At 42.7% G+C, this 27,039-nt stretch overlaps 1 protein-coding gene across 1 annotated transcript in view; it reads right to left on the bottom strand.

The window, feature by feature from the left end:
• The window catches only part of TRPM2 (transient receptor potential cation channel subfamily M member 2), a 328,183-nt gene that overhangs the window by 131,235 nt on the left and 169,909 nt on the right, over nt 1–27,039 (bottom strand). The window contains 4 exon segments of the mRNA XM_073633225.1: nt 784–921; nt 6,372–6,722; nt 20,502–20,623; nt 22,664–22,766. Coding sequence (XP_073489326.1) covers nt 784–921; nt 6,372–6,722; nt 20,502–20,623; nt 22,664–22,766 — 714 coding nt within the window.

Here is a 27,039-nt window from a genome sequence, read left to right as displayed (position 1 = left end):
GAATTGTACATCTTTTTCTGCACATACTTATTAATTTTCAAGTTACAGATAGCCAATTCATTTGGATGATTTGCTTAAACTGTTACAGCCACACTACAGTATGCAAAAACTGATAGCAGCAAGTTTGAATTTAATAACTCAGCAGCATCAGCTTCTGTCAATATTATTTTACTACTGATCAAATGCATCAGTTGTAGAGGCAATTCTTGTTAAAAAGACATTACTATCATTACTTGAATATAGCTACTGTATAAAGAGGCAATCAACCGTGTCATTATTACAGAATTTAAAAAAATATTAAAATATTTACATTTTCTTTAAATATAGAGCTTTAACTGTCTCCTGAGTCTTTATCTGAGTGAGGCTGCCATTACATTACAAAAACATTTAAAAGAGGGAAGTAGAAGGAGGCAAGACTTTTATAGGTAAATTGAGTATCGTACATAAATTCAGTGACCTAAATATCTGGACCTACTGATTATTATTTTTACCAAAAGTGACCTCTATTTTGAATGAATTTATCACATCATATCTAATTTTAATGACTCTAGTTGGAGACTTTAAATGCATGAGAGACAACTTAACTTTAGATAAGCTTTACGAGTCCTTACAACAAGTTTGGCTCTTTCCACTAGATTTTTGGCAATATTTGGGTCTTAAATTAAAAGAATCATAGAGCCTTCAGTGTTAAGTATGAAACATATCTAATGGTGGCTGTTCCTTATAAGCAGTGTTATTGAACCCTTACTGCAATTTTCCAGAAATTAAATGATCTGTTAGTACCTGTGCCCAAAAGATTTCTGCAAGTTCTTTTCGGTTTTGAACAACAGCCCAAAGAAGCAAATCTCTGGTTGGATCCATAGAACAAGATGATTTTACTTGAGATCTTTTGTGAAAGGAACGAAGTGTGACTTTCTGTACCTAGATATACGGCAAAAGAAGGGGTTTACATTTCCATCATTTGATTTTTTTGTTCATTTATATATAAAATGTATTATAATGTGTCAAAGTTAGGAAAAGTGACATCAAAGGAATGGAAGTGCTCCGTCAGATGAAAGAAATATAACAAGCTTTAGCCTGCCTCTGGGTTAAGGACATCAGTATCATATTAACAAAAATACTGTAAAACTCTTTTTATTGATGTATTGATGTATTGATTTTTAAAGATGTCATATTCAATTCATAAAATATAAAGTTCATAATAAGAGATCATAAATCATACATTGTTAAATAAAGTCAATGTAAATTAAATGAAATAAATCTGTATAAATTACCATTGGCTGCAAATATTTTGGTTTAATGTTTTTTTTTGTATACCTTTATTCATTACTTACATAAATTAGCCCTTTGACAAACTACATTTTCACAAGCTGAGAATACAGGAGTCCTACAAACTCTTTGTCTCAAGTAAACATACATTTTGATCATAGCATTTTCTTGGTAAATAAAGTTTATTGGCTTTATAGAACTTTTTTATGGTATAATGGTATACAGGTATAAGACATCTATGTTGGGTTACAAAGTTCTACAGTGAAACTGTATTTTCTTGTATGGTCTGCACTAACATCAAAATATGATCAACGATCATAGGATGGGAAAAGAGTATATCTTCAAAAGATACTTATAAATCTCTTAGCCACTGTTAGAATATGATTGGCCAATTTCTTCAAATGTTTTGAAATACTTGGAAATGGTAAGCTTAGGAGACAACATATGAGATTTAATGGTCACTTTCTCCTATCATAGCATTTTTTGGCATCTTTACGTTTCTTTTATGTATTTGGTAGTCATCTTTATCACAACAAGAAGATTTGTTCAGAGTAATGCCTCCCCACCTTCTTAATGCCAATTGCAATAGCAATGTAATTTTTTTATTAGGCCACAAGTTATAAAATGTATAGCATAATCTCTTTTTACAGTTTAGTGTCTGGTTAGAGGCCAGTCTGTATGTCTAAAAGAAAACTAATATGCATTTTTTTAGTAATTATACTTTAGGTATTATTGTTGCATTTACATGAAAGTATTTCTTAAGAGACTCGTTTCTCGTCGATATAAATTATTACATTTCAAATATAGATTTTAAATGTGTTCCCTTAGTTCCTTACAGCATTGTTTTGTATTTCTAGAAATGTGATTAGCAGTGCCAATGTAGCCCTCCCCATATCCCCCTCCCCAAACAGGATATTGCACTAAACTTGTAGGAAAATAAACGTTGATCAATTTGAATAAATTAATATAAAATACATCAAATAAATAAATAAATGTGAATAATTAAATATAAAATGCCATCATTTTTTTTTTCGCCAGGACATCCACTCTCAGGCTTGGGAGCTCAAATTATTATTTTTTTTAATGCAAACTCCGAGACGTCGTTTCTTTGGCAGGGGGAGGATGTAGCACCCTGGGGTTTAGTCAGGGAGCTCCTCGCAAAATTCCTTATCAGGAGTAGCTACTGTAGTTAATTACTAGGGATCCATTGACTTCTCCCCAAGATTGGCCTGGTTGTACTTTCCTCTTCTACCACCAGGTGGCTGGGTACTTGGAGGTATTAGATTGAGAAGGACAACTCAAGGCCGGGTTATGGGTATATGGGGTATCTCAGCCAATGGGCAGGGATTTTGTTGAATCCCTTGGCCTGCTGGGAGAGCCTATATGTTCGGATGAGGTGCCACGGGTGGACATGTATTGTCGGACCCGGGCTGCTAGGCTGGAGGTTGGGCCTATCCCGGGGGCATCAGGCTGCCCGGCTGTGTAAGGGCCTATCCAGAAGTAAGAGGGCAGAGCAGGGTTGGGAATGGGGCTTGCAGTCCAACCAAAAGTGACAGTTCTGCCGGCTGGAGAACCTGTCGTGGTCGGAGATAGAAGGGAAGCTGTCGCATAAAGGGACCAACCAACTTTACCAGGGACCACAGTAAGTAACTAAAGCAAGTACCGGAGCAGTATTCTCACCGAACAGGCACAGTGGAGAATCGGGAAACTTCAGGCGGTGATCAAGTCAGGGACACAACCAGCGGAGGTGACGCTTGCAGAGCAGCCTTGTGTGTCAAGCTAGGGACTGAGCCGGTCAGCAGGGGTGAAGCTTGAAGGTATCCAAAGTGCCAAGCTAGGGACCCAGCAGGGAAGCGTGGGTGGCGCTTGAGGGAGATACCACCGCAAAAGCCTTGAGGAGCTCATGGGATTCAGAGTCAGTGAATCAGAGGGTCCAGTGAGACACCAGGAGCTCAAAGGGCTGAAGAACTACAAGGAGAAGTTGTAGTACAGCTGAGAGAACAGTTACGTTGAGTTAGGAACTGTTTATGTACTGTTGCCATAGGAGACATCAATCCTGCACGTGCAGAAGTGGCACCTTGCTAGGGGCTTTCCCTGTATGGCTGTCCTCCTTTTGAAGTCTTGGAGTCTGCAATTTGAAATTGCAACTACTGAAGGGTGTCCTGGCCCTAACCCTCTTTCCCTTGCAAAATATAAAAAGGACTGTCAAAGAACTAAAACTTCTTTTACATCCAAGAAGTGTCTGGTGCCCAATGACTTTTACCACCTTTGCACCCACTATGCCTCGCAGCCCACCACATATTGAAGGATGTCAGCTATCTTTGGCCTTGAAGGTTCTCATTAGACTGGAAGGGGTCAGAGATTCTGCTACATGACAAAATGACAAAACCTTTGGAGCCTGTGTCAAACAGAGCTAGGGTTGTAATCCCGATCACAGTAACTTTACCTAAAGACTTAGAGAATACGAGGGGTCCTTTTGGCTTTGGCCTGAAATTTCCACATTTGTGTCTTCACTTCTATATAGGTAAAGCCACGGTCAGCACTGTTCCCCCAGAGTCCTCATGACACTGTTTTGCACCTTCAAGAATCCCTCCCCCTCGGTTGAGCAATTGAAGCAACAATAGTAAACTATTAAATATAGGAGCACATGCCAATTGATCCCTTCTGGTCTGCATTTAGCAGCAGCTTTTCCGTGAACAGAACATGTGGTCTTTAGGCCCATACACACGATAGGACTTTTTGACAACAAACATGCAAACTAGCTGTTTTAAGGCAACATCCTACCGTGTGTACGCTCCATCGGACAAACTTTTTCGTTTTTCATCGGACAAATGTTGGCTGTGCAAACAGACAAACTTTCCGGCAACAAAAGTCCTATGGTGCAAAATCCTATAGTGTGTACACAAGTCCATAGGACTTTAGTCCAAAGTACAAACACGCATGCTCAGAACCAATGCAAAAGATCAGACGACAATACAGAAGTTGACCAAAGGGTGGTGGTAAAGAGCTGAAAAACCACATGATTTGGTGAAAGTTGGCTGGAAAAGTCCTGTCGTCTGTATGCAAGACAAACTTCTGGCCAACGCCCTTTGTACAAAAATCCAAGGGAAAGTTTGTACAAAGTCCTATTGTGTGTATGGGGCTTTAGACTTTCTCTCTTTCTCCACTTCAATTCCTCCTTCTGGGTTTAATCCAGCCCAAAAGAGGAAGTGATGTACATAAGTAACTCATAGCACAGCCACTTACAAATGCAGACAGTAGAGGGCAGCAGCTCCCTACACCTAATTAATGTCTGTTAACCGCTTCAGCCTCGGAAGATTTTACCCCCTTCCTGACCAGAGGACTTTTTGCGATTCGGCACTGTGTCAATTTAACAGACAATTTCGCAGTCGTGTGACAATGCATCCAAACAAAATTGATGTTCTTTTTTTTCCCACAAATAGAGCTTTCTTTTGGTGGTATTTGATCACCTCTGTGGTTTTTATTTTTTTGCACTATAAACAAAAGAAGAGTGACAATTTTGAAAAAAACACAGTGGGGTTGATTTACTAAAGGCAAATCCACTCTGCACTGGAAGTGCACTTGAAAGTGCACTTGGAAGTGCAGTCACTGTAAATCTGAGGGGAAGAACTGAAATCAGGGGAAGCTCTGCTGATTTTATCATCCAATCATGTACAAGCAAAATTGCTGTTTTTTATTTTCCTTTCACGTCCCCCACGGATCTACAGTGACTGCACTTCCAAGTGCACTTTCAAGTGCACTTGCAGTGCAAAGTGGAGTTGCCTTTAGTAAATAACCCCAAATATCTTTAACTTTTTGTTATAATAAAATATCCCAAATTTAAAAAAAAATAAATTTCCTCAGTTTAGGCTAATATGTATTCTTCTACATTTTTTTTTGTATAAAAAAATTGCAATAAGCGTATATTGATTGGTTTGCACAAAAGTTATAGCGTCTACAAAATAGAGGATAGTTTTATGGCATTTTTATTATTAATTTTTTTTTATGAGTAACGACAGCGATCTGCGATTTTTATCATGACTGTGACATTATGGCGGACACATCGGACACTTTTGACACTATTTTGGGACCATTGTCAATTATACAGTGCTATAAAAATGCACTGATTACTGTGTAAATGACACTGGCAGGGAAGGGGTTAAACACTAGGGGGCGATCAAGAGGTTAAGTGTGTCCTAGGGAGTGATTCTAACTGTGGGAAGGATGGGCTTCCAGTCACATGACAGCGATCACTGCTCACGATGACAGGGAGCAGTGATCTGTGTCATGTCACAAGGCAGAATGGGGAAATGCCTTGTTTACATAGGCATCTCCCCATTCTGCGGCTCCATGACATGATCGCCAGGAGACTGGCGGACATCGAGTCCGCGGGTCCCGCGGGCACAGTCACGCTGTACGTGGTGGGCCCGCCAACTAAAGGGGATGTAGAGGTACGCCCAGGTACGCCCAGTTGCCCACCGCTGCCATTGTGCCGATGTATATATTGGCATGCAGCAGTTGGCAAATGGTTAAAATAAGTTGATTAAAGTGATTATAAGGGTCATTTTTTTTTTTAAATACCAAACATGTCTATACTTTCCATTGCACAGAGTGGCTGTGAACCTCCTCTTTTCAGGTCCCCCGCTGGCACTCCTGGCCCCTCCCCTCTGCTCAGTGCCTCCATGGGAAGCCACTTCCCATGGAGGCACTCGTGCGTGCTTGCACCCTAGCTGCTGCGTCCCCCTGCTCCCTCGTCACTGGCTTTGATTGACAGAACTGGGAGCCAATGGTTCCCAGTGTCCCAGCAAAGCCAGCGAGAAACAAAAGTGAGGGGAGAGAAGAGCTGCAGATGTGTACAGCACTGGATCGAATGAGCCACATCTGTATTTTGAATCTATGTGCACAAAGTAAAATATTACCGTTTAAGAGATAAAGGTATAATTGCATATTGCTGTCATTCCTACATTTTAAGGATTCAGTATAAGCAGATCAACATCCTCACTAGTCTGTCATGATGTTACATTATGTTATTACAAAACATACATTATAAGGTGACCTAAAAATATAATCACATTTATGATGAAAACAAGCAATAAACGTACATTTATTTTGATGTGTGGGACGGCAATCGACAGCCGAGGCCGTTCTGTGCTTTTTGGCTTTGGATACAGATGTTTTGTGAAGTCACCCAGGAGTTCTCTTAAAACCTGTGATACATGGTGAAGACGGAGTTTTGATGTCTTTAGAAACTCACAGCGAAACCTTTCATCTTCTAATGTTTTAGCAAGCTTGCCATGGAATAAGCATGATGGATCTGTGTTATTGTAAAGGTTTAATATAGTTTCTTGAGTGGCGTATTCTTCTAGACGGACACCATGTTCAAGGAAAAGCTTTACAAAGGCAGGCTTATTGTCAATCAGTGCTGCTGTCATGACTGGGTGCAGATCTGAAGGCTGGGAAGAACAATCACAATTAATGTGCAAAAGGCACTACAGAATGCAAGAAACTAACAAGCCGCTGTAAAGGACGTCAACATGGGTTGATTTTAAATGCTTTATTGTCAACAATAAAATCCATTGGTTCAAACTGACCTAGCTATGTGGGACACACAGCTAACTACCCTTTACTGTATATTAGTAATTATGAACTATAATGAGTTTAACTGCTGTGCACAAATATGCAAGACTCTCCAAATTTAGCTGTGTGGTGCCCACAGAGACACTACCATCTGAAATTTATCTAGAGAAAAACCAATAGTTTAAGAGGGCCATACATGGATCAAAATTTAGCCAGTTCAGCAGGGACCAGCCAAATTTCGATACATGTATGGGTGGGCTGTTGTACATATACGTCAATCTATATATAGATCATATACTGAATATAGCCAGCAACACTGATGTGTTCTGATGGCGGGGGAAGGCTCTCTGCCATCAGAACACAATGGCACAGTGGGAGTAATTTCCCCATCCACATCACATGTGTGATGTGGATGGGGGAATTACTACGGGCTTTCATTTATAAAACCTGGTCTGATTTTTGTTGTTTTCCTACTGATAAACCAATTCCAGTTGCACACCTCAATTTCTCCTGTAGCATAGGCTAAAATAAACAGTCCCCCAAAGCAACCATTAATGTTGAGGACCTTGCCAGAAAATTCAGATACCTGATGCTTATACTGTGTATTACCATTTAACATATACATCTAATATAGCAGTAATTAGTAAATAATAGTAAAAAAGTATGCAGCATGGATTGAAGGTACAGTATATAAGGCCATAAAGACAGTTATGGAATTAGCCATGCCATGGTGTTATATAAATAAAACATGTGATGCTTATTACAAGGATATGGATAAAAATTAATATAGTTATGGGTGTCAAATTGATGACTGTTTTTGACCATAGTGAACTTTCAAAGAAGCAGAGTGGAGAACTTCCTAGGTGATCTGAACGTAAGTGGGAGTCGGTACATGTAAAAACCTGGTACCCCCCCAAAAAAATGGACACATTTCAAAGAGGAGCGGGGGAGGAGGCCTTAAAGTGGAGCTTCCCCTTTGAGAAGAAGTTCCACTTTAAGTCAAGATCAGTCTAATTTATTACAATGCCAAATATTGTGGTTATTCTTAAGTAAAAATTCTGATCGCAGCCAGTCGGACTGCATTTGTTCTCATCTGAGTTCAGCAGTTTAAATTCTAGTTGGTTGGTAAATGGATTGCTTGGTTGGACAGATTGATACATTTAAAGTTTAATATATAATTTTCTTTGGGATACAGAACAAAACAAATTAGTTGTGTGAAATAGTGTGTATCCCATTACCTGCAGCCAGAGCCGGTACAAGGGGTGGGCGGAAGGGTGCCCTGGGCGGGACAATTTATTGGGGGTGGGGGGGCGCAGTGAAGTGTCCTAAAATGGGCATCACTAAATGGCGGACCTCAGGCCAAATGCAGACCGTCTTACTCTCCTATGCGGCCCGCCATGGTACCGCCATTTAGCAGTCTTTTCTTCCCCCTGCCGTCTCTATAATCCTCACACAGAGCCGACAGCGGGAGGCGGGACAGTTCTGGATGGAGGGCAGAGGTGCTGGATGTTAACAAGCAGGTGATTGGCTGCTAGGATGAAGGGCGGTCTCAGCAACCAATCACCATCTGGCAACACCAGCCCTCCATCCGAGACATGCCGTGCCTCCCTCCGATCTTCGGTCTGTGCAAGGTAAGTGAGGGAGGGGGCGAAGTTACAGGGAGTGAGGACACTGATAAGGAAGAAAGTGTGTGCTGACTCGCTGAGGACATTAAAATGGAGTTGTTGAGGGCTGTGATGTGGTGGGCTGACAGGTGGGGGGGGGCTGAGCGGACTGTGATGTATTGATGTATGGGGAGATGTGAATATTACAATGGGGGAGATGTGAATATTAAAGTGGGGAGATGTGAATATTACAGTGGGGGGATGTGGATATTACAGGGGGGAGATGTGAATATTACAGTGGGGGGGAGATGTGGATATTACGGGGGGAGATGTGAATATTACAGCGGGGGAGATGTGGATATTACAGTGGGGGAGATGTGGATATTACAGTGGGGGGATGTGGATATTACAGGGGGGAGATGTGAATATTACAGTGGGGGGGAGATGTGGATATTACGGGGGGAGATGTGAATATTACAGCGGGGGAGATGTGGATATTACAGGGGGGGAGATGTGGATATTACAGGGGGGGAGATGTGGATATTACAGTGGGGGAGATGTGAATATTACAGTGGGGGAGATGTGGATATTACAGTGGGGGAGATGTGGATATTACAGTGGGGGAGATGTGGATATTACAGTGGGGAGATGTGGATATTACAGTAGGGTGATTTGAATATTACAGTGGGGAAGATGTGAATATTACAGTGGGGGAGATGTGGATATTAAAGTGGGGGAGATGTGGATATTACAGTGGGGGGTGATGTGGATATTACAGTGGGGAGATGTGGATATTACAGTGGGGGGTGATGTGGATATTACAGTGGGGGGTGATGTGGATATTACAGTGGGGGAGATGTGAATATTACAGTGGGGGAGATGTGGATATTACAGTGGGGGAGATGTGGATATTACAGTAGGGGGATTTGGATATTACAGTGGGGGAGTTGTGAATATTACAGTGGGGGAGTTGTGGATATTACAGTGGGGGAGATGTGAATATTACAGTGGGGGAGATGTGGATATTACAGTGGGGGAGATGTGGATATTACAGTGGGGGAGATGTGGATATTACAGTGGGGGAGATGTGGATATTACAGTAGGGTGATTTGGATATTACAGTGGGGGAGATGTGAATATTACAGTGGGGGAGATGTGAATATTACAGTGGGGGAGATGTGGATATTAAAGTGGGGGAGATTTGAATATTAAAGTGGGGGAGATGTGGATATTACAGTGGGGGGTGATGTGGATATTACAGTGGGGGGTAATATGGATATTACAGTGGGGGAGATGTGGATATTACAGTGGGGGTGATGTGGATATTACAGTGGGGGAGATGTGGATATTACAGTGGGGGAGATGTGGATATTACAGTAGGGGGATTTGAATATTACAGTGGGGGAGATGTGGATATTACAGTGGGGGGTGATGTGGATATTACAGTGGGGGGTAATGTGGATATTACAGTGGGGGGTAATATGGATATTACAGTGGGGGAGATGTGGATATTAAAGTGGGGGAGATGTGGATATTACAGTGGGGGAGATGTGAATATTACAGTGGGGGAGATGTGAATATTACAGTGGGAGAGATGTGGATATTACAGTAGGGGGGTGTGGATATTACAGTGGGGGAGATGTGAATATTACAGTGGGGGAGATGTGGATATTAAAGTGGGGGTGATTTGAATATTACAGTGGGGAAGATGTGAATATTACAGTGGGGGAGATGTGGATATTAAAGTGGGAGAGATTTGAATATTAAAGTGGGGGAGATGTGGATATTACAGTGGGGGGTGATGTGGATATTACGGTGGGGGGAGATGTGGATATTACAGTGGGGGAGATGTGGATATTACAGTAGGGGGATTTGGATATTACAGTGGGGGAGTTGTGGATATTACAGTGGGGGAGATGTGAATATTACAGTAGGGGAGATGTGGATATTACAGTGGGGGAGTTGTGGATATTACAGTGGGGAGATGTGAATATTACAGTGGGGGAGATGTGAATATTACAGTGGGGGAGATGTGGATATTACAGTGGGGGAGATGTGGATATTACAGTGGGGGAGATGTGGATATTACAGTAGGGGGATTTGGATATTACAGTGGGGGAGATGTGAATATTAAAGTGGGGGAGATGTGAATATTACAGTGGGGGAAATGTGAATATTACAGTGGGGGAGATGTGAATATTAAAGTGGGGGAGATGTGGATATTACAGTGGGGGAGATGTGGATATTACAGTAGGGTGATTTGAATATTACAGTGGGGGAGATGTGAATATTACAGTGGGGGAGATGTGGATATTAAAGTGGGGGAGATTTGAATATTAAAGTGGGGGAGATGTGGATGTTACAGTGGAGGGAGATGTGAATATTACAGTGGGGGAGATGTGGATATTACAGTGGGGGAGATGCAGATATTACAGTGGAGGAGATGTGAATATTACAGTGGGGGAGATGTGGATATTACAGTGGGGAGATGTGGATATTACAGTGGAGGAGATGTGAATATTACAGTGGGGGAGATGTGGATATTACAGTGGGGGGGAGATGTGGATATTACAGTGGAGGGAGATGTGAATATTACAGTGGGGGGAGATGTGGATATTACAGTGGGGGGGGGAGATGTGGATATTACAGTGGAGGGAGATGTGAATATTACAGTGGGGGGAGATGTGGATATTACAGTGGAGGGAGATGTGAATATTACAGTGGGGGGAGATGTGAATATTACAGTGGGGGAGATGTGGATATTACAGTAGGGGGATTTGGATATTACAGTGGGGGAGTTGTGAATATTACAGTGGGGGGAGTTGTGGATATTACAGTGGGGGAGATGTGAATATTACAGTGGGGGAGATGTGGATATTACAGTGGGGGAGTTGTGGATATTACAGTGGGGGAGATGTGAATATTACAGTGGGGGAGATGTGAATATTACAGTGGGGAGATGTGAATATTACAGTGGGGGAGATGTGAATATTACAGTGGGGGAGATGTGAATATTACAGTGGGGGAGATGTGGATATTACAGTGGGGGAGATGTGGATATTACAGTAGGGTGATTTGGATATTACAGTGGGGGAGATGTGAATCTTACAGTGGGGGAGATGTGGATATTAAAGTGGGGGAGATTTGAATATTAAAGTGGGGGAGATGTGGATATTACAGTGGGGGGTGATGTGGATATTACAGTGGGGGGTAATATGGATATTACAGTGGGGGAGATGTGGATATGACAGTGGGGGTGATGTGGATATTACAGTGGGGGAGATGTGGATATTACAGTGGGGGAGATGTGGATATTACAGTAGGGGGATTTGAATATTACAGTGGGGGAGATGTGGATATTACAGTGGGGGGTGATGTGGATATTACAGTGGGGGGTAATGTGGATATTACAGTGGGGGGTGATGTGGATATTACAGTGGGGGAGATGTGGATATTAAAGTGGGGGAGATGTGGATATTACAGTGGGGGAGATGTGAATATTACAGTGGGGGAGATGTGAATATTACAGTGGGAGAGATGTGGATATTACAGTAGGGGGGTGTGGATATTACAGTGGGGGAGATGTGAATATTACAGTGGGGGAGATGTGAATATTACAGTGGGGGAGATGTGGATATTACAGTGGGGGAGATGTGGATATTACAGTAGGGTGATTTGAATATTACAGTGGGGAAGATGTGAATATTACAGTGGGGGAGATGTGGATATTAAAGTGGGAGAGATTTGAATATTAAAGTGGGGGAGATGTGGATATTACAGTGGGGGGTGATGTGGATATTACGGTGGGGGGAGATGTGGATATTACAGTGGGGGAGATGTGGATATTACAGTAGGGGGATTTGGATATTACAGTGGGGGAGTTGTGGATATTACAGTGGGGGAGATGTGAATATTACAGTAGGGGAGATGTGGATATTACAGTGGGGGAGTTGTGGATATTACAGTGGGGGAGATGTGAATATTACAGTGGGGAGATGTGAATATTACAGTGGGGGAGATGTGAATATTACAGTGGGGGAGATGTGGATATTACAGTGGGGGGGAGATGTGGATATTACAGTGGAGGGAGATGTGAATATTACAGTGGGGGGAGATGTGGATATTACAGTGGGGGGGGGAGATGTGGATATTACAGTGGAGGGAGATGTGAATATTACAGTGGGGGGAGATGTGGATATTACAGTGGAGGGAGATGTGAATATTACAGTGGGGGGAGATGTGAATATTACAGTGGGGGAGATGTGGATATTACAGTAGGGGGATTTGGATATTACAGTGGGGGAGTTGTGAATATTACAGTGGGGGGAGTTGTGGATATTACAGTGGGGGAGATGTGAATATTACAGTGGGGGAGATGTGGATATTACAGTGGGGGAGTTGTGGATATTACAGTGGGGGAGATGTGAATATTACAGTGGGGGAGATGTGAATATTACAGTGGGGAGATGTGAATATTACAGTGGGGGAGATGTGAATATTACAGTGGGGGAGATGTGAATATTACAGTGGGGGAGATGTGGATATTACAGTGGGGGAGATGTGGATATTACAGTAGGGTGATTTGGATATTACAGTGGGGGAGATGTGAATCTTACAGTGGGGGAGATGTGGATATTAAAGTGGGGGAGATTTGAATATTAAAGTGGGGGAGATGTGGATATTACAGTGGGGGGTGATGTGGATATTACAGTGGGGGGTAATATGGATATTACAGTGGGGGAGATGTGGATATGACAGTGGGGGTGATGTGGATATTACAGTGGGGGAGATGTGGATATTACAGTGGGGGAGATGTGGATATTACAGTAGGGGGATTTGAATATTACAGTGGGGGAGATGTGGATATTACAGTGGGGGGTGATGTGGATATTACAGTGGGGGGTAATGTGGATATTACAGTGGGGGGTGATGTGGATATTACAGTGGGGGAGATGTGGATATTAAAGTGGGGGAGATGTGGATATTACAGTGGGGGAGATGTGAATATTACAGTGGGGGAGATGTGAATATTACAGTGGGAGAGATGTGGATATTACAGTAGGGGGGTGTGGATATTACAGTGGGGGAGATGTGAATATTACAGTGGGGGAGATGTGAATATTACAGTGGGGGAGATGTGGATATTACAGTGGGGGAGATGTGGATATTACAGTAGGGTGATTTGAATATTACAGTGGGGAAGATGTGAATATTACAGTGGGGGAGATGTGGATATTAAAGTGGGAGAGATTTGAATATTAAAGTGGGGGAGATGTGGATATTACAGTGGGGGGTGATGTGGATATTACGGTGGGGGGAGATGTGGATATTACAGTGGGGGAGATGTGGATATTACAGTAGGGGGATTTGGATATTACAGTGGGGGAGTTGTGGATATTACAGTGGGGGAGATGTGAATATTACAGTAGGGGAGATGTGGATATTACAGTGGGGGAGTTGTGGATATTACAGTGGGGGAGATGTGAATATTACAGTGGGGAGATGTGAATATTACAGTGGGGGAGATGTGAATATTACAGTGGGGGAGATGTGGATATTACAGTGGGGGAGATGTGGATATTACAGTAGGGGGATTTGGATATTACAGTGGGGGAGATGTGAATATTAAAGTGGGGGAGATGTGAATATTACAGTGGGGGAAATGTGAATATTACAGTGGGGGAGATGTGAATATTAAAGTGGGGGAGATGTGGATATTACAGTGGGGGAGATTTGAATATTACAGTGGGGGAGATGTGAATATTACAGTGGGGGAGATGTGAATATTACAGTGGGGGAGATGTGAATATTACAGTGGGGGAGATGTGGATATTAAAGTGGGGGAGATTTGAATATTAAAGTGGGGGAGATGCGGATATTACAGTGGGGGGTGATGTGGATATTACAGTGGGGGAGATGTGGATATTACAGTGGGGGAGTTGTGGATATTACAGTGGGGGAGATGTGAATATTACAGTGGGGAGATGTGAATATGACAGTGGGGGAGATGTGAATATTACAGTGGGGGAGATGTGGATATTACAGTGGGGGAGATGTGGATATTACAGTAGGGGGATTTGGATATTACAGTGGGGGAGATGTGAATATTAAAGTGGGGGAGATGTGAATATTACAGTGGGGGAAATGTGAATATTACAGTGGGGGAGATGTGAATATTAAAGTGGGGGAGATGTGGATATTACAGTGGGGGAGATGTGGATATTACAGTAGGGTGATTTGAATATTACAGTGGGGGAGATGTAAATATTACAGTGGGGGAGATGTGAATATTACAGTGGGGGAGATGTGGATATTAAAGTGGGGGAGATTTGAATATTACAGTGGGGGAGATGCGGATATTACAGTGGGGGGTGATGTGGATATTACAGTGGGGGAGATGTGGATATTACAGTGGGGGAGATGTGGATATTACAGTAGGGGGATTTGGATATTACAGTGGGGGAGATGTGGATATTACAGTGGGGGGTGATGTGGATATTACAGTGGGGGGTGATGTGGATATTACAGTGGGGGAGATGTGGATATTAAAGTGGGGGAGATGTGAATATTACAGTGGGGGAGATGTGGATATTAAAGTGGGGGAGATGTGGATATTGCAGTGGGGGAGATGTGAATATTACAGTAGGGGAGATGTGGATATTACAGTGGGGGAGATGTAAATATTACAGTGGGGGAGATGTGGATATTAAAGTGGGGGAGATGTGGATATTAAAGTGGGGAGATGTGAATATTACAGTGGGGGAAATGTGGATATTACAGTGGGGGAGTTGTGGATATTACAGTAGGGGGATTTGGATATTACAGTGGGGGAGATGTGAATATTACAGTGGGGGAGATGTGAATATTACAGTGGGGGAAATGTGAATATTACAGTGGGGAAGATGTGGATATTACAGTGGGGGAGATGTGGATATTACAGTGGAGGAGATGTGAATATTACAGTGGGGGAGATGTGGATATTACAGTGGGGGGAGATGTGGATATTAAAGTGGGGGAGATGTGAATATTACAGTGGGGGGAGATGTGGATATTACAGTGGGGGGGAGATGTGGATATTACAGTGGGTGAGATGTGGATATTACAGTGGGGGAGATGTAAATATTACAGTGGGGGAAGATGTGGATATTACAGTGGGGGAGATGTGGATATTACAGTAGGGGGATTTGAATATTACAGTGGGGGAGATGTGGATATTACAGTGGGGGGTGATGTGGATATTACAGTGGGGGGTAATGTGGATATTACAGTGGGGGGTGATGTGGATATTACAGTGGGGGGTAATATGGATATTACAGTGGGGGAGATGTGGATATTAAAGTGGGGGAGATGTGGATATTACAGTGGGGGAGATGTGAATATTACAGTGGGGGAGATGTGAATATTACAGTGGGAGAGATGTGGATATTACAGTAGGGGGGTGTGGATATTACAGTGGGGGAGATGTGAATATTACAGTGGGGGAGATGTGGATATTAAAGTGGGGGAGATGTGGATATTACAGTGGGGGAGATGTGGATATTACAGTAGGGTGATTTGAATATTACAGTGGGGAAGATGTGAATATTACAGTGGGGGAGATGTGGATATTAAAGTGGGAGAGATTTGAATATTAAAGTGGGGGAGATGTGGATATTACAGTGGGGGGTGATGTGGATATTACGGTTGGGATGAGATGTGGATATTACAGTGGGGGAGATGTGGATATTACAGTGGGGGAGATGTGGATATTACAGTAGGGGGATTTGGATATTACAGTGGGGGAGTTGTGGATATTACAGTGGGGGAGATGTGAATATTACAGTAGGGGAGATGTGGATATTACAGTGGGGGAGTTGTGGATATTACAGTGGGGGAGATGTGAATATTACAGTGGGGAGATGTGAATATTACAGTGGGGGAGATGTGAATATTACAGTGGGGGAGATGTGGATATTACAGTGGGGGAGATGTGGATATTACAGTAGGGGGATTTGGATATTACAGTGGGGGAGATGTGAATATTAAAGTGGGGGAGATGTGAATATTACAGTGGGGGAAATGTGAATATTACAGTGGGGGAGATGTGAATATTAAAGTGGGGGAGATGTGGATATTACAGTGGGGGAGATGTGGATATTACAGTAGGGTGATTTGAATATTACAGTGGGGGAGATGTGAATATTACAGTGGGGGAGATGTGAATATTACAGTGGGGGAGATGTGGATATTAAAGTGGGGGAGATTTGAATATTAAAGTGGGGGAGATGCGGATATTACAGTGGGGGGTGATGTGGATATTACAGTGGGGGAGATGTGGGTATTACAGTGGGGGAGATGTGGATATTACAGTAGGGGGATTTGGATATTACAGTGGGGGAGATGTGGATATTACAGTGGGGGGTGATGTGGATATTACAGTGGGGGAGATGTGGATATTAAAGTGGGGGAGATGTGGATATTAAAGTGGGGGAGATGTGAATATTACAGTGGGGGAGATGTGGATATTAAAGTGGGGGAGATGTGGATATTGCAGTGGGGGAGATGTGAATATTACAGTAGGGGAGATGTGGATATTACAGTGGGGGAGATGTAAATATTACAGTGGGGGAGATGTGAATATTACAGTGGGGGAGATGTGGATATTAAAGTGGGGAGATGTGAATATTACAGTGGGGGAAATGTGGATATTACAGTGGGGGAGTTGTGGATATTACAGTAGGGGGATTTGGATATTACAGTGGGGGAGATGTGAATATTACAGTGGGGGAGATGTGAATATTACAGTGGGGGAAATGTGAATATTACAGTGGGGAATATGTGGGTATTACAGTGGGGGAGATGTGGATATTACAGTGGAGGAGATGTGAATATTACAGTGGGGGAGATGTGGATATTACAGTGGGGGGAGATGTGGATATTAAAGTGGGGGAGATGTGAATATTACAGTGGGGGGAGATGTGGATATTACAGTGGGGGGGAGATGTGGATATTACAGTGGGTGAGATGTGAATGTTACAGTGGGGGAGATGTGAATATTACAGTGGGGGAGATGTGGATATTACAGTGGGGGAGATGTAAATATTACAGTGGGGGGAGATGTGGATATTACAGTGGGGGGGGATGTGGATATTACAGTGGGTGAGATGTGAATGTTACAGTGGGGGAGATGTGAATATTACAGTGGGGGAGATGTGGATATTACAGTGGGGGGGGGGGATGTGAATATTACAGTGGGGGAGATGTGGATATTACAGTGGAGGGAGATGTGAATATTACAGTGGGGGAGTTGTGGATATTACAGTGGAGGAGATGTGAATATTACAGTGGGGGGGAGATGTGGATATTACAGTGGAGGGAGATGTGGGTATTACAGTGGGGGAGATGTGGATATTACAGTGGAGGGAGATGTGAATATTACAGTGGGGGAGATGTGGATATTACAGTGGGGGAGATGCAGATATTACAGTGGAGGAGATGTGAATATTACAGTGGGGGAGATGTGGATATTACAGTGGGGAGATGTGGATATTACAGTGGAGGAGATGTGAATATTACAGTGGGGGAGATGTGGATATTACAGTGGGGGGGAGATGTGGATATTACAGTGGAGGGAGATGTGAATATTACAGTGGGGGGAGATGTGGATATTACAGTGGGGGGGAGATGTGGATATTACAGTGGAGGGAGATGTGAATATTACAGTGGGGGGAGATGTGGATATTACAGTGGAGGGAGATGTGAATATTACAGTGGGGGGAGATGTGGATATTACAGTGGGGGGGGGGAGATGTGGATATTACAGTGGGGGAGATGTGAATATTACAGTGGGGGGAGATGTGGATATTACAGTGGGGGGGAGATGTGGATATTACAGTGGAGGGAGATGTGGATATTACAGTGGGGGAGATGTGGATATTACAGTAGGGGGATTTGGATATTACAGTGGGGGAGATGCAGATATTACAGTGGAGGAGATGTGAATATTACAGTGGGGGAGATGGGGGGGGGCGCAGTTTGCCATCTTCGCCCTGGGCACCAAATGGCCTTGTCCCAGCACTGCATGCAGCTGTCTGTTGTTACTTAAACGCTTCCTGAATGAGCCTCTTTGGATCCACATGATACTGCTTTGAGTGTTTACCTTCCATTGCTGTAAAAGTCAATTGCAACCTGTGCTACTGAAAAAAGGTGCACAGTGCACTCCCCCCCTTCTGTACAGTGCACTCCGGCCCCCCTTCTGCCCTCTCACCTATCCACAGAACTCAGATTATAACATTCCCAAAATGCAACGTATGTTCTGTGAATGGGTGGTGAAGCAGCTGAATGAAGGGATTCCACTGCTCATTCACAGAACATGATGCATTGTGTAGTGTAGTAATATGAGTCCTGTGAATGGCAGAGAGGCCAGAAGGAGGTGGATTAGGCCTTGTTTAGACTTGCTTTGCTACCTGAAGCGTGATTCATGTTCAGTTTGCTCTTTGAATTGCCTTCTCACTGCCTGTGTTAACCCCCTAATTTCCGAACAACCATGCCGCATCCGTGAACATTGTACATTTTTGCGGGATGGTTGCAGGGCAGCACTATTCCCTTGAATGGGTTGTGCTCGACAGGCAGCACCACCTGCTGTGCGTGACAAGAGGTATAATTCCCGCTGTGGCAGCGAAGCAAAGCTCTGTGGCCACAGCATGTGTAAATCCCCAGCCGCTGCCTCAGCAACAACAGGGGGAGTGGTTGAGGATGGCAAAAACGTGGCCCAACTGCAGAGTTTAACCACTTGCTGACCACTGCTTGCCGATATACGTCGGCATAATGGCAGCGGTGGGCAAATGGGCATACCTGTATGTCCCCTTTAAGAGGCGGGGATAGCAGGCGCACGCATGCGCGCCATGTACAGTGTGATCGTTCCCGTGGGACCGGCGGACTCGATGTCTGCCGGTCTCCCCGCGATCGTGTCACCGAGCCACAGAACGGAGAAGTGCTTATGTAAACAAGGCATTTCCCCGTTCTGCCTTGTGTCATGACAGAGATCACCGCTGTCATCGGGATCAGTGATCGCTGTCATGTGACTGGAAGCCCATCCCCCCCAACAGTTAGAATCACTCCATAGGACACATTTAACACCTTCATCGCCCCCTAGTGGTTAACCCCTTCACTGCCAGTGTCATTTACACAGTAATCAGTGCATTTTTATAGCACTGATCGCTGTATAAAAAACAATGGTCCCAAAATAATGTCAAAACTGTCCGATGTATCCGCGATAATGTCACAGTCCTGATAAAAAATTGCAGATCGCCGCCATTACTAAAAAAAATAATAATAAAAATGCCATAAAACTATCCCCTATTTTGTAGAGGCTATAAATTTTACGCAAACCAATCAATATACGCTTATTGCAATTTTTTTACCAAAAATATTTAGAAGAATACATATCAGCCTAAACTGAGGAAAAAAATAGTTTTTTATATATATATTGAGCTTTTTTTCAAAATTGACGCTCTTTTTTTGATTATAGCGCAAAAAATAAAAACCGCAGAGGTGATCAAATACCACCAAAAGAAAGCTCTATTTGTGGGAAAAAAAGGACGTCAATTTTCTTTGGGTGCAACGTTGCAGGACTGCGCAATTGTCAGTTAAAGCGACGCAGTGCCGAATCGCAAAAAGTGCTCTGGTCAGGAAGGGGGTAAAATCTTCCGGGGCTGAAGCGGTTAAACAATTTTACTTCATCAGTTAGACTTGTGCTAACATGCCCCTTGCACAAATAATTACTGGGAAGATCAGTGTGCTGCTGTTCCACAGCCTCTTACACCCCCTGCAGTCTCCATCCCCAGCTCTCTATGCCCCTCTATGCAGCTGAGAACAGATGGTATGCGATCAATTATTAAAAAAAATATGCATTTATAATTTTTTTTTATATATACACAAACATTTTGCCTTACATTTCTATTTTAAACTGAATGGGTTGTTTTTAAAAGGTAGGGGTCCACATGTACTTTAATGACTAAAAATATAGCTACAGTAAGCTTATTAACTGAATAGTTTAGTCGGCCAACACACCTTCCACTGATGATCATCTGTGAAAATCTCACTTTTAGCAATGTCAACTCGGTTCCACGCCACTGCCAGCTTTAGCTGGTGGTCCCAGTTCTCATGTCCTTGCTGATCAAGACTTAGAGAGGCTGGAAAAAATAGAAGAAATAGCACTAACAATAAACAGTTTAATTATGTAAGTCTACTTTTATAAAATGTTAAAAATGTCTAAGAAAACAGAAAACAAACTCATAAACCTTTTATACACATTTCTGGGATTAAGCAGCCATTTTCAGATCCACACTTTTTGCAGTGCACCGAACCAATTAAGGTCTTCTATCATGGACAGGTCCTTGTTAAAAGGATTCAAGGAAACGGCCTCTTCAGCAGCCAGGCCTGATGGTGTTTCAATATCGCTCATCCAGGGAAAAGTCCTGCAGCTGCTCCAGTTACATACATACCTGGCATGAAGACAGCTCAGATGTTCCCATTCCTCTCAGATGGCTGTTTTGTGGGGCTATTAATTCCCATCAAAGAAAATCACCATATCTGGTTGACTCCACCTCAAATTCCTCTGACCTCACCGCATTCTTTACAGAACTCAATAGTCTTTTCATTTTTTCTCTTTCCCTTTTAGGTATCTATCATCCTCATTTTAACTGATTGCAATTTTCCCTTAGACACGTTCTTTTTTTAGTGCTACTGGGGTAAAGGAATTCCACACACGTGGATATATAAAAAAATATAACATTTCTTCTTGAAAGATGTTTTTCTTTAAAGCTAAAACAGTTCTGCACAATATAAGTACTCTCCCTCCCACCTTTCTCCATCAGAGGGTAATCTTTTACTCTGGGGAACACAGTTGGCAATACCATCAAATTCCAAAATTAAGGGGACACTAATTAGTGATTACATAGTGATCTCTTTCCATCATCTACTAATGCCGCGTACACACGAGCGGACTTTTCAGCATCAAAGGTCCGACGGTCTTTCTGACAGACTTTTGATGGAGTTATGACGGACTTTCAGACGAATGGACTTGCCCCCACACGAACGGACTAAAGTCAGTTCGAAAGTCCGTTGGTTTGGACGTGATGACATACGAAGGGACTAGAATAAGGAAGTTCATAGCCAATAGCCAATAGCTGCCCTTGCATCCTTTTTTGTCCATCGGACTAGCATACAGACGAACGGATTTTTCGACCGGACTCGAGTCCGTTGGAAAGATTTGAAACATGTTCCAAATCTAAAGTCCTTCTGATTTTCGACAGAAAAAGTCAGCTGAAGGTCTGATAAAGCTCATACACGGTCGGATTGTCCAACGGATTGGTTCCGTTGGACCAGTCCAGTCGAAAAGTCCAGTCGGGTGTACACGGCATAAGAGTTTGAGATGTCCTCTCCTCTCCAACTCAACACACAGCTCCAACTGACAAATCTTCCTCACTCATTCACCCTCTTGCCTGATTGAAACAGAACTCATCAACCACTGGGGAGAGCAGCATGTTGCTGTACACTGCTCGAAGGAGACACATTTCCCCCCTTAAAGAGACCCTAACATAAGCAATTGTACTGTCTGTAGTGATTTTAGCTCTAGACATAGTGCATAAAGGGGTTGCATTGGGTTTTCATTTGTTTCCTTTCTTTGATTATGCTCATATCTTAACTATTACAATAACAAAAACTGTTTACTTTTTAATCATTTGAAATCGTGCATTAATACATTGTTTATTTCAAAAAGTAGGTGGAGCACCTGGTTTCTGTTCCTGTTTACCTATCTGTTCTTACCTGCTTTGGAAAACAAGACATATCCTGGTGTTTACAGATCTCAATAGCTCAAGCTCAAATTTACACTCACCACTAAATAAGTCACAGGATTGACTAATTCCTTTCTCTGTCAGTTCTGCTTAGATAGTCCCATACAAACATCAATAAGAGAGAGGAAGCAAGAGAGGGTAGGAGATAGGAGGGGGAGGGGGACAATAAGCTTTTGCTGCAGTCTGTGAAAATCCATAATTCTCTGTTATTTCAGAGTCAGGAGTGTACTTCATATAAAATGCTTATTTGACAATGTGAAATGTTTTACACAGAAAGAAACATCATATAAATCATCTGTTTAAAACCTATGTTTTACCTTTACACAGTTTATATATTAGATGGAAATTATAAAATGTGTTCAATACACTAAATACCTTTAAGCAAAGCTTGAAGAATAGCAACATCAATGTCATGCTGATCATCTTTGTCTGCTTGGAAGATTGTAAGCAACTGACTGTGCCTCATGATATCTTGTATCTGAAAAATAAATATTAATTTGAAAAATAAACTATAGTTAACAGCATTAAAACATTACTGTTATTTGTTCTTCCAATTTTTCCCTATTACAGGTAACTCAAACAAGCTCCTGAAGAAGCATTCAAATTGCGAAACATGTAGAGCTATATCAGTTTGAGGTCTCTTTAGTAGAAATAGAGGGGTGAGATCCCTTCCTTATATGTAAGGGTTTACCCCGATCTATTTCCATGTATCGATGTGGTAGCACCTATTACCCTTTTTTTTTTTGCAATGTTTTGCAATTTTAAAAATGTTGATGTTTGTTGCTTTTTATGTATCTCTTTATATAAATAAAAGTTGTATTTAATTTTACGATTGGTGCCTACAAAGTCTATGTCTCTTACTCCTTTGGGTGTACCCTTTCTAACATTTATAGTTTAGGACGTTGGCACTGCCCTATTTACAAGATCTCCACAGTCCATCCTGTGATGAGATCTAAAAATCCCCCATTTTTTCATTACTGTTATTTGATTTGTGTCTCGCATTCTGATGAGGACAATACAACAATTTTCTCCAAATCTTCTTATTCAAACTTCAATTCGATCTTTTCTAATTATAGGTGTGAACTTGATTTGGCAATAATATGGGGAAAGGGGGGAAACTCCAGTTCAGACTGTTTCTTAATATATAAAATATATATATATATATATATATATATATATATATATATATATGTAGCAAGAACTCACGGTGGAGCTGCTGATTTAAAGCGGGCTGTTACGGTCACTTTTTTTACCTGTAATTTCACCAACACTGAACTTAGAGTCCACGTTAACCTTATTAGAAGACAATGTAGGCACCAGTCACTTGAGTACTTTTCCAATGCTTTAATCTACCAGCGCTACATACTCCCCCCACTACAATAGACGTTGTCCTCAACGTCTGGCAAAATTAGACTCTCAAGCCTGAACTTAAAACTTGGATGAGTAAGGAAAAAGAGACAGTATAGAAATGTTATAGTTTCAACATTTATACAATAACAATATTCATATCATTAAAAGAAATCACATTAGTCACGTCACAAAACCTCACTATCTACCTAGCTGAAAAGCCTAACAGCTTGATAGGAGAGCTAGTCGTTCCTGAAAGAAACAAAGTTAAACACACACAAATATGTACAGTAGCATCACTTAAACTATTCAGGAGCAAAGCCTCATTCTCCAGAGAATGACATTCTCTTCCCACATGTTTTCTTCTAATAAAAATGAACTAAAATAACTTGAAAAGTCCATCCCTATCTTTTGGGCAAATTATATTTTTTCCAGTAAAAGAAATCCGGTTAGCGAAAAGTCTTTGGATATATATTAGCGCTGAGGTGAATAAAGTCTCTTGATCACGGAGATCTCGAAACACTAACACTATCTAGCTATACACCCCAAAGTTCTTTTTTCTCTTGGAAGAACAGAAGACAACAGTTTCTTTGCATAATCACCAATAAAACCGGGGATCTGGTAATGTCATTTTCTTCCCTTGCTTATCCACGGTGGTGATAAAGTAGACAATGTTATCTTTTGCGGGTCTGCAAATGACCACCTTGTCAGCATAGATGTGCCGACCATAGTTCCAATGCAGCAAACATCCATTGAAATGTTCATCCATAGCAGCAGAATACCCAGCTTTCCGGAAAGGTTTTGGTACAGACAAATGGTCCCAAACAGCTTCACAGTACTACTGTTCCCGGTTGGCCTCAATTTCCTGCATAATTTCCTGAGTCACATAGGGAAATTCCAGACCATATTCTGTGGCAACACGTTTGGTGAGCACTCTCTGTAAACGGGCAAGTCTAGGCAAAGCTCTGTTTTTCCCCAAACCAGGAGGCACACAAGAATTTGGTGATTTGCACACCATAGATCCGATAGGTGTCGGCTCAAACTCAAGCAAACTAGCAACTTTAGACAATGTCTCTTTGGTAGTACTGTGCGGCTCCACACAAGGTGATGTCTTCCCAGAATCCATGGCTACGGTTCAGGTAGTCTCTGGGGTAGGCCTTGACCACGGCGCGGGAAGCCTTCACATATCCCACCTTCCTCTGGACAGGTGCAGCGGGGATAGGTGTAGTAGAAGTAGAAATAAAGGTGATGTCCGCTGATGAAGCGGTAACAGCAGAATCTCCCTCAGAAACACTCACGGTAGCAGATGAGACCACGGCCTGTTGCTCTCCAGCAGCGATAGCAGTAGTTTCCACTGTGGCGGTACCTGTAGCCCAGTCCACGCGATAAGCACGGGGCGACATTGTAGGTTGCTCCACTGTGAATAAGTATTCTCTGCACTGCAAACAACGAACAATGGAGATGTATGGCCAGTCCTTCACACTTGTGGCAAAGCATGCCCAGCCCTTCAATATCTCCAACAGTGTATAGTACGAACCGCCCCTGCGGCTTCAAACGAATACCGGTATCTGTCAGCAGGGTTCGGGTCAACATAGCACCCGCAGCGGTACTTGTAGGGAACATCTTGAACCCATAGTTGATGGTATCAACGGAAAAGAAGACATGGCTGCACTCTGATCCTCTCGTACGACCACAAGGCCTCTCTTCTCCTTTGGCGCCAAACACTCACACAACCGCATCCCTAGGGGCAACAAGTTGATTAGGCTCCTCCCACTTGTTCCTCTGAGCACGTAGCTCCCGGGCTTTTACTTCTCACCCGCAGCCTGCGCAGTCAGAAATTTAATCCTGCAGTTTAACCCCTTCTTCTCCTGGAAAAAGTGACAAAGTCCAGAAACCTCTTTTAACATAGACTCCCGGTGAAATATTCCTCAGGGCTGCTTAGGGCAACGGCAAACAATCCTGGACGAGCCCCCACATGTAGCAATAACTCACGGTGGAGCTGCTGATTTAAAGCGGGCTGTTACCGTCACCTTTTTTTACCTGTAATTTCACCAACACCGAACTTAGAGTCCACGTTCACCTTATTAGAAGACAATGTAGGCACCAGTCACTTGAGTACTTTTCCAATGCTTTAATGGGAGATAACTGGAAGAAGTAGCAGGAAAGAGGTAGAAGAAGAGTTGCAGGGAAGTTCAAATACCCTTTCTGGTGTAGCACTAATGAATTGAAGTCTCAGGGGTGAATATATTCTCTGTTCAGGATTGAATCTTTGCCCACCCGGATAGGTCTCTCTCACTAACCTAGCAGCCGGAATGTAGCACGAACAAGAAAGTCTCTGCCACAGACATGAGTGAAACAAAACTGTACGATCCTCTGCCACAGGATGTAATAGTTTTCGATGAATAGCAAACACAGTACCAGAACCTTTAAGCCAACCCGGCACTACTTGTGCGGTAGATTAGTTTAAGATGCGTCCTCCAATCGAGTCACCAGGCCCTTCTTAAGACCAGCCTTGCATGGTCCCTTCCAAGATGGGTCCTCCCCTGGATCTTCCCAATTGTCCGTCTTCTTCCCGCAGGACAGACAGCACAGGACCATCCCAGCGATAGCAGGCCCCAGACAGGCTTCTGGGCCTACCCGCACGGCTGCCGCAACACAACCCTCCAGGCCGGAGGGCCGCGAGGTAGAACTCACTAACACATACCTTTAGGCCAGGAGGGCCATGAGGTAAAGCTCTCTCAGAAACATGGCATCTGCCCCATAAATACTCTCTCCCAGAATGCAACCCGGAGGACCACCTCCGCCGAGTTGTCTACAGGACAGAAGAGCACTCATATACTTCAGCTTGTTGCTTTCCAACACTGACCCAGAGTGACAACGACACCCACAGGCAGAATGCGGAACTGCGGAACTGCACGCAACACAGCCAAACTGGAACAGAGGCTAATCTAACAGTAAATTAAATCTGAACTATGTACAGCCCAGACGACCCACTAAATTTACATATAAGCGGTAGATTGGAAAATCTACCAGCGCTACATATATATATATATATATATATATATATATATATATATATATATATATATATATATATATATATATATATACACATACAGTATCTCGCAAAAATAAGTACACCCCTCACATTTATGTAAATATTTTATTCTATCTTTTCATGTGACAACATTGAAGAAATTACGCTTTGCTACAATGTAAAGTAGTGAGTGTACAGCTTGTATAACAGTGTAAATTTGTTGTCCCCTCAAAATAACTCAACACACAGCCATTAATGTCTAAACCGCTGGCAACAAAAGTGAGTATAACAAAAAAGAGAATGGGACTTGGACTTTTTAGGCACAGTCAACAATGAATTTAATACATAAATAGTTTATTTTAATATG

The sequence above is a fragment of the Aquarana catesbeiana genome, linkage group LG06 (genome assembly GCF_042186555.1).
Source record: "Aquarana catesbeiana isolate 2022-GZ linkage group LG06, ASM4218655v1, whole genome shotgun sequence".
Classification (NCBI taxonomy): Eukaryota; Metazoa; Chordata; class Amphibia; order Anura; family Ranidae; genus Aquarana; species Aquarana catesbeiana.
Note: the sequence above shows the minus strand (reverse complement) of the source record. Positions and strands in the feature narration are given on the sequence as shown.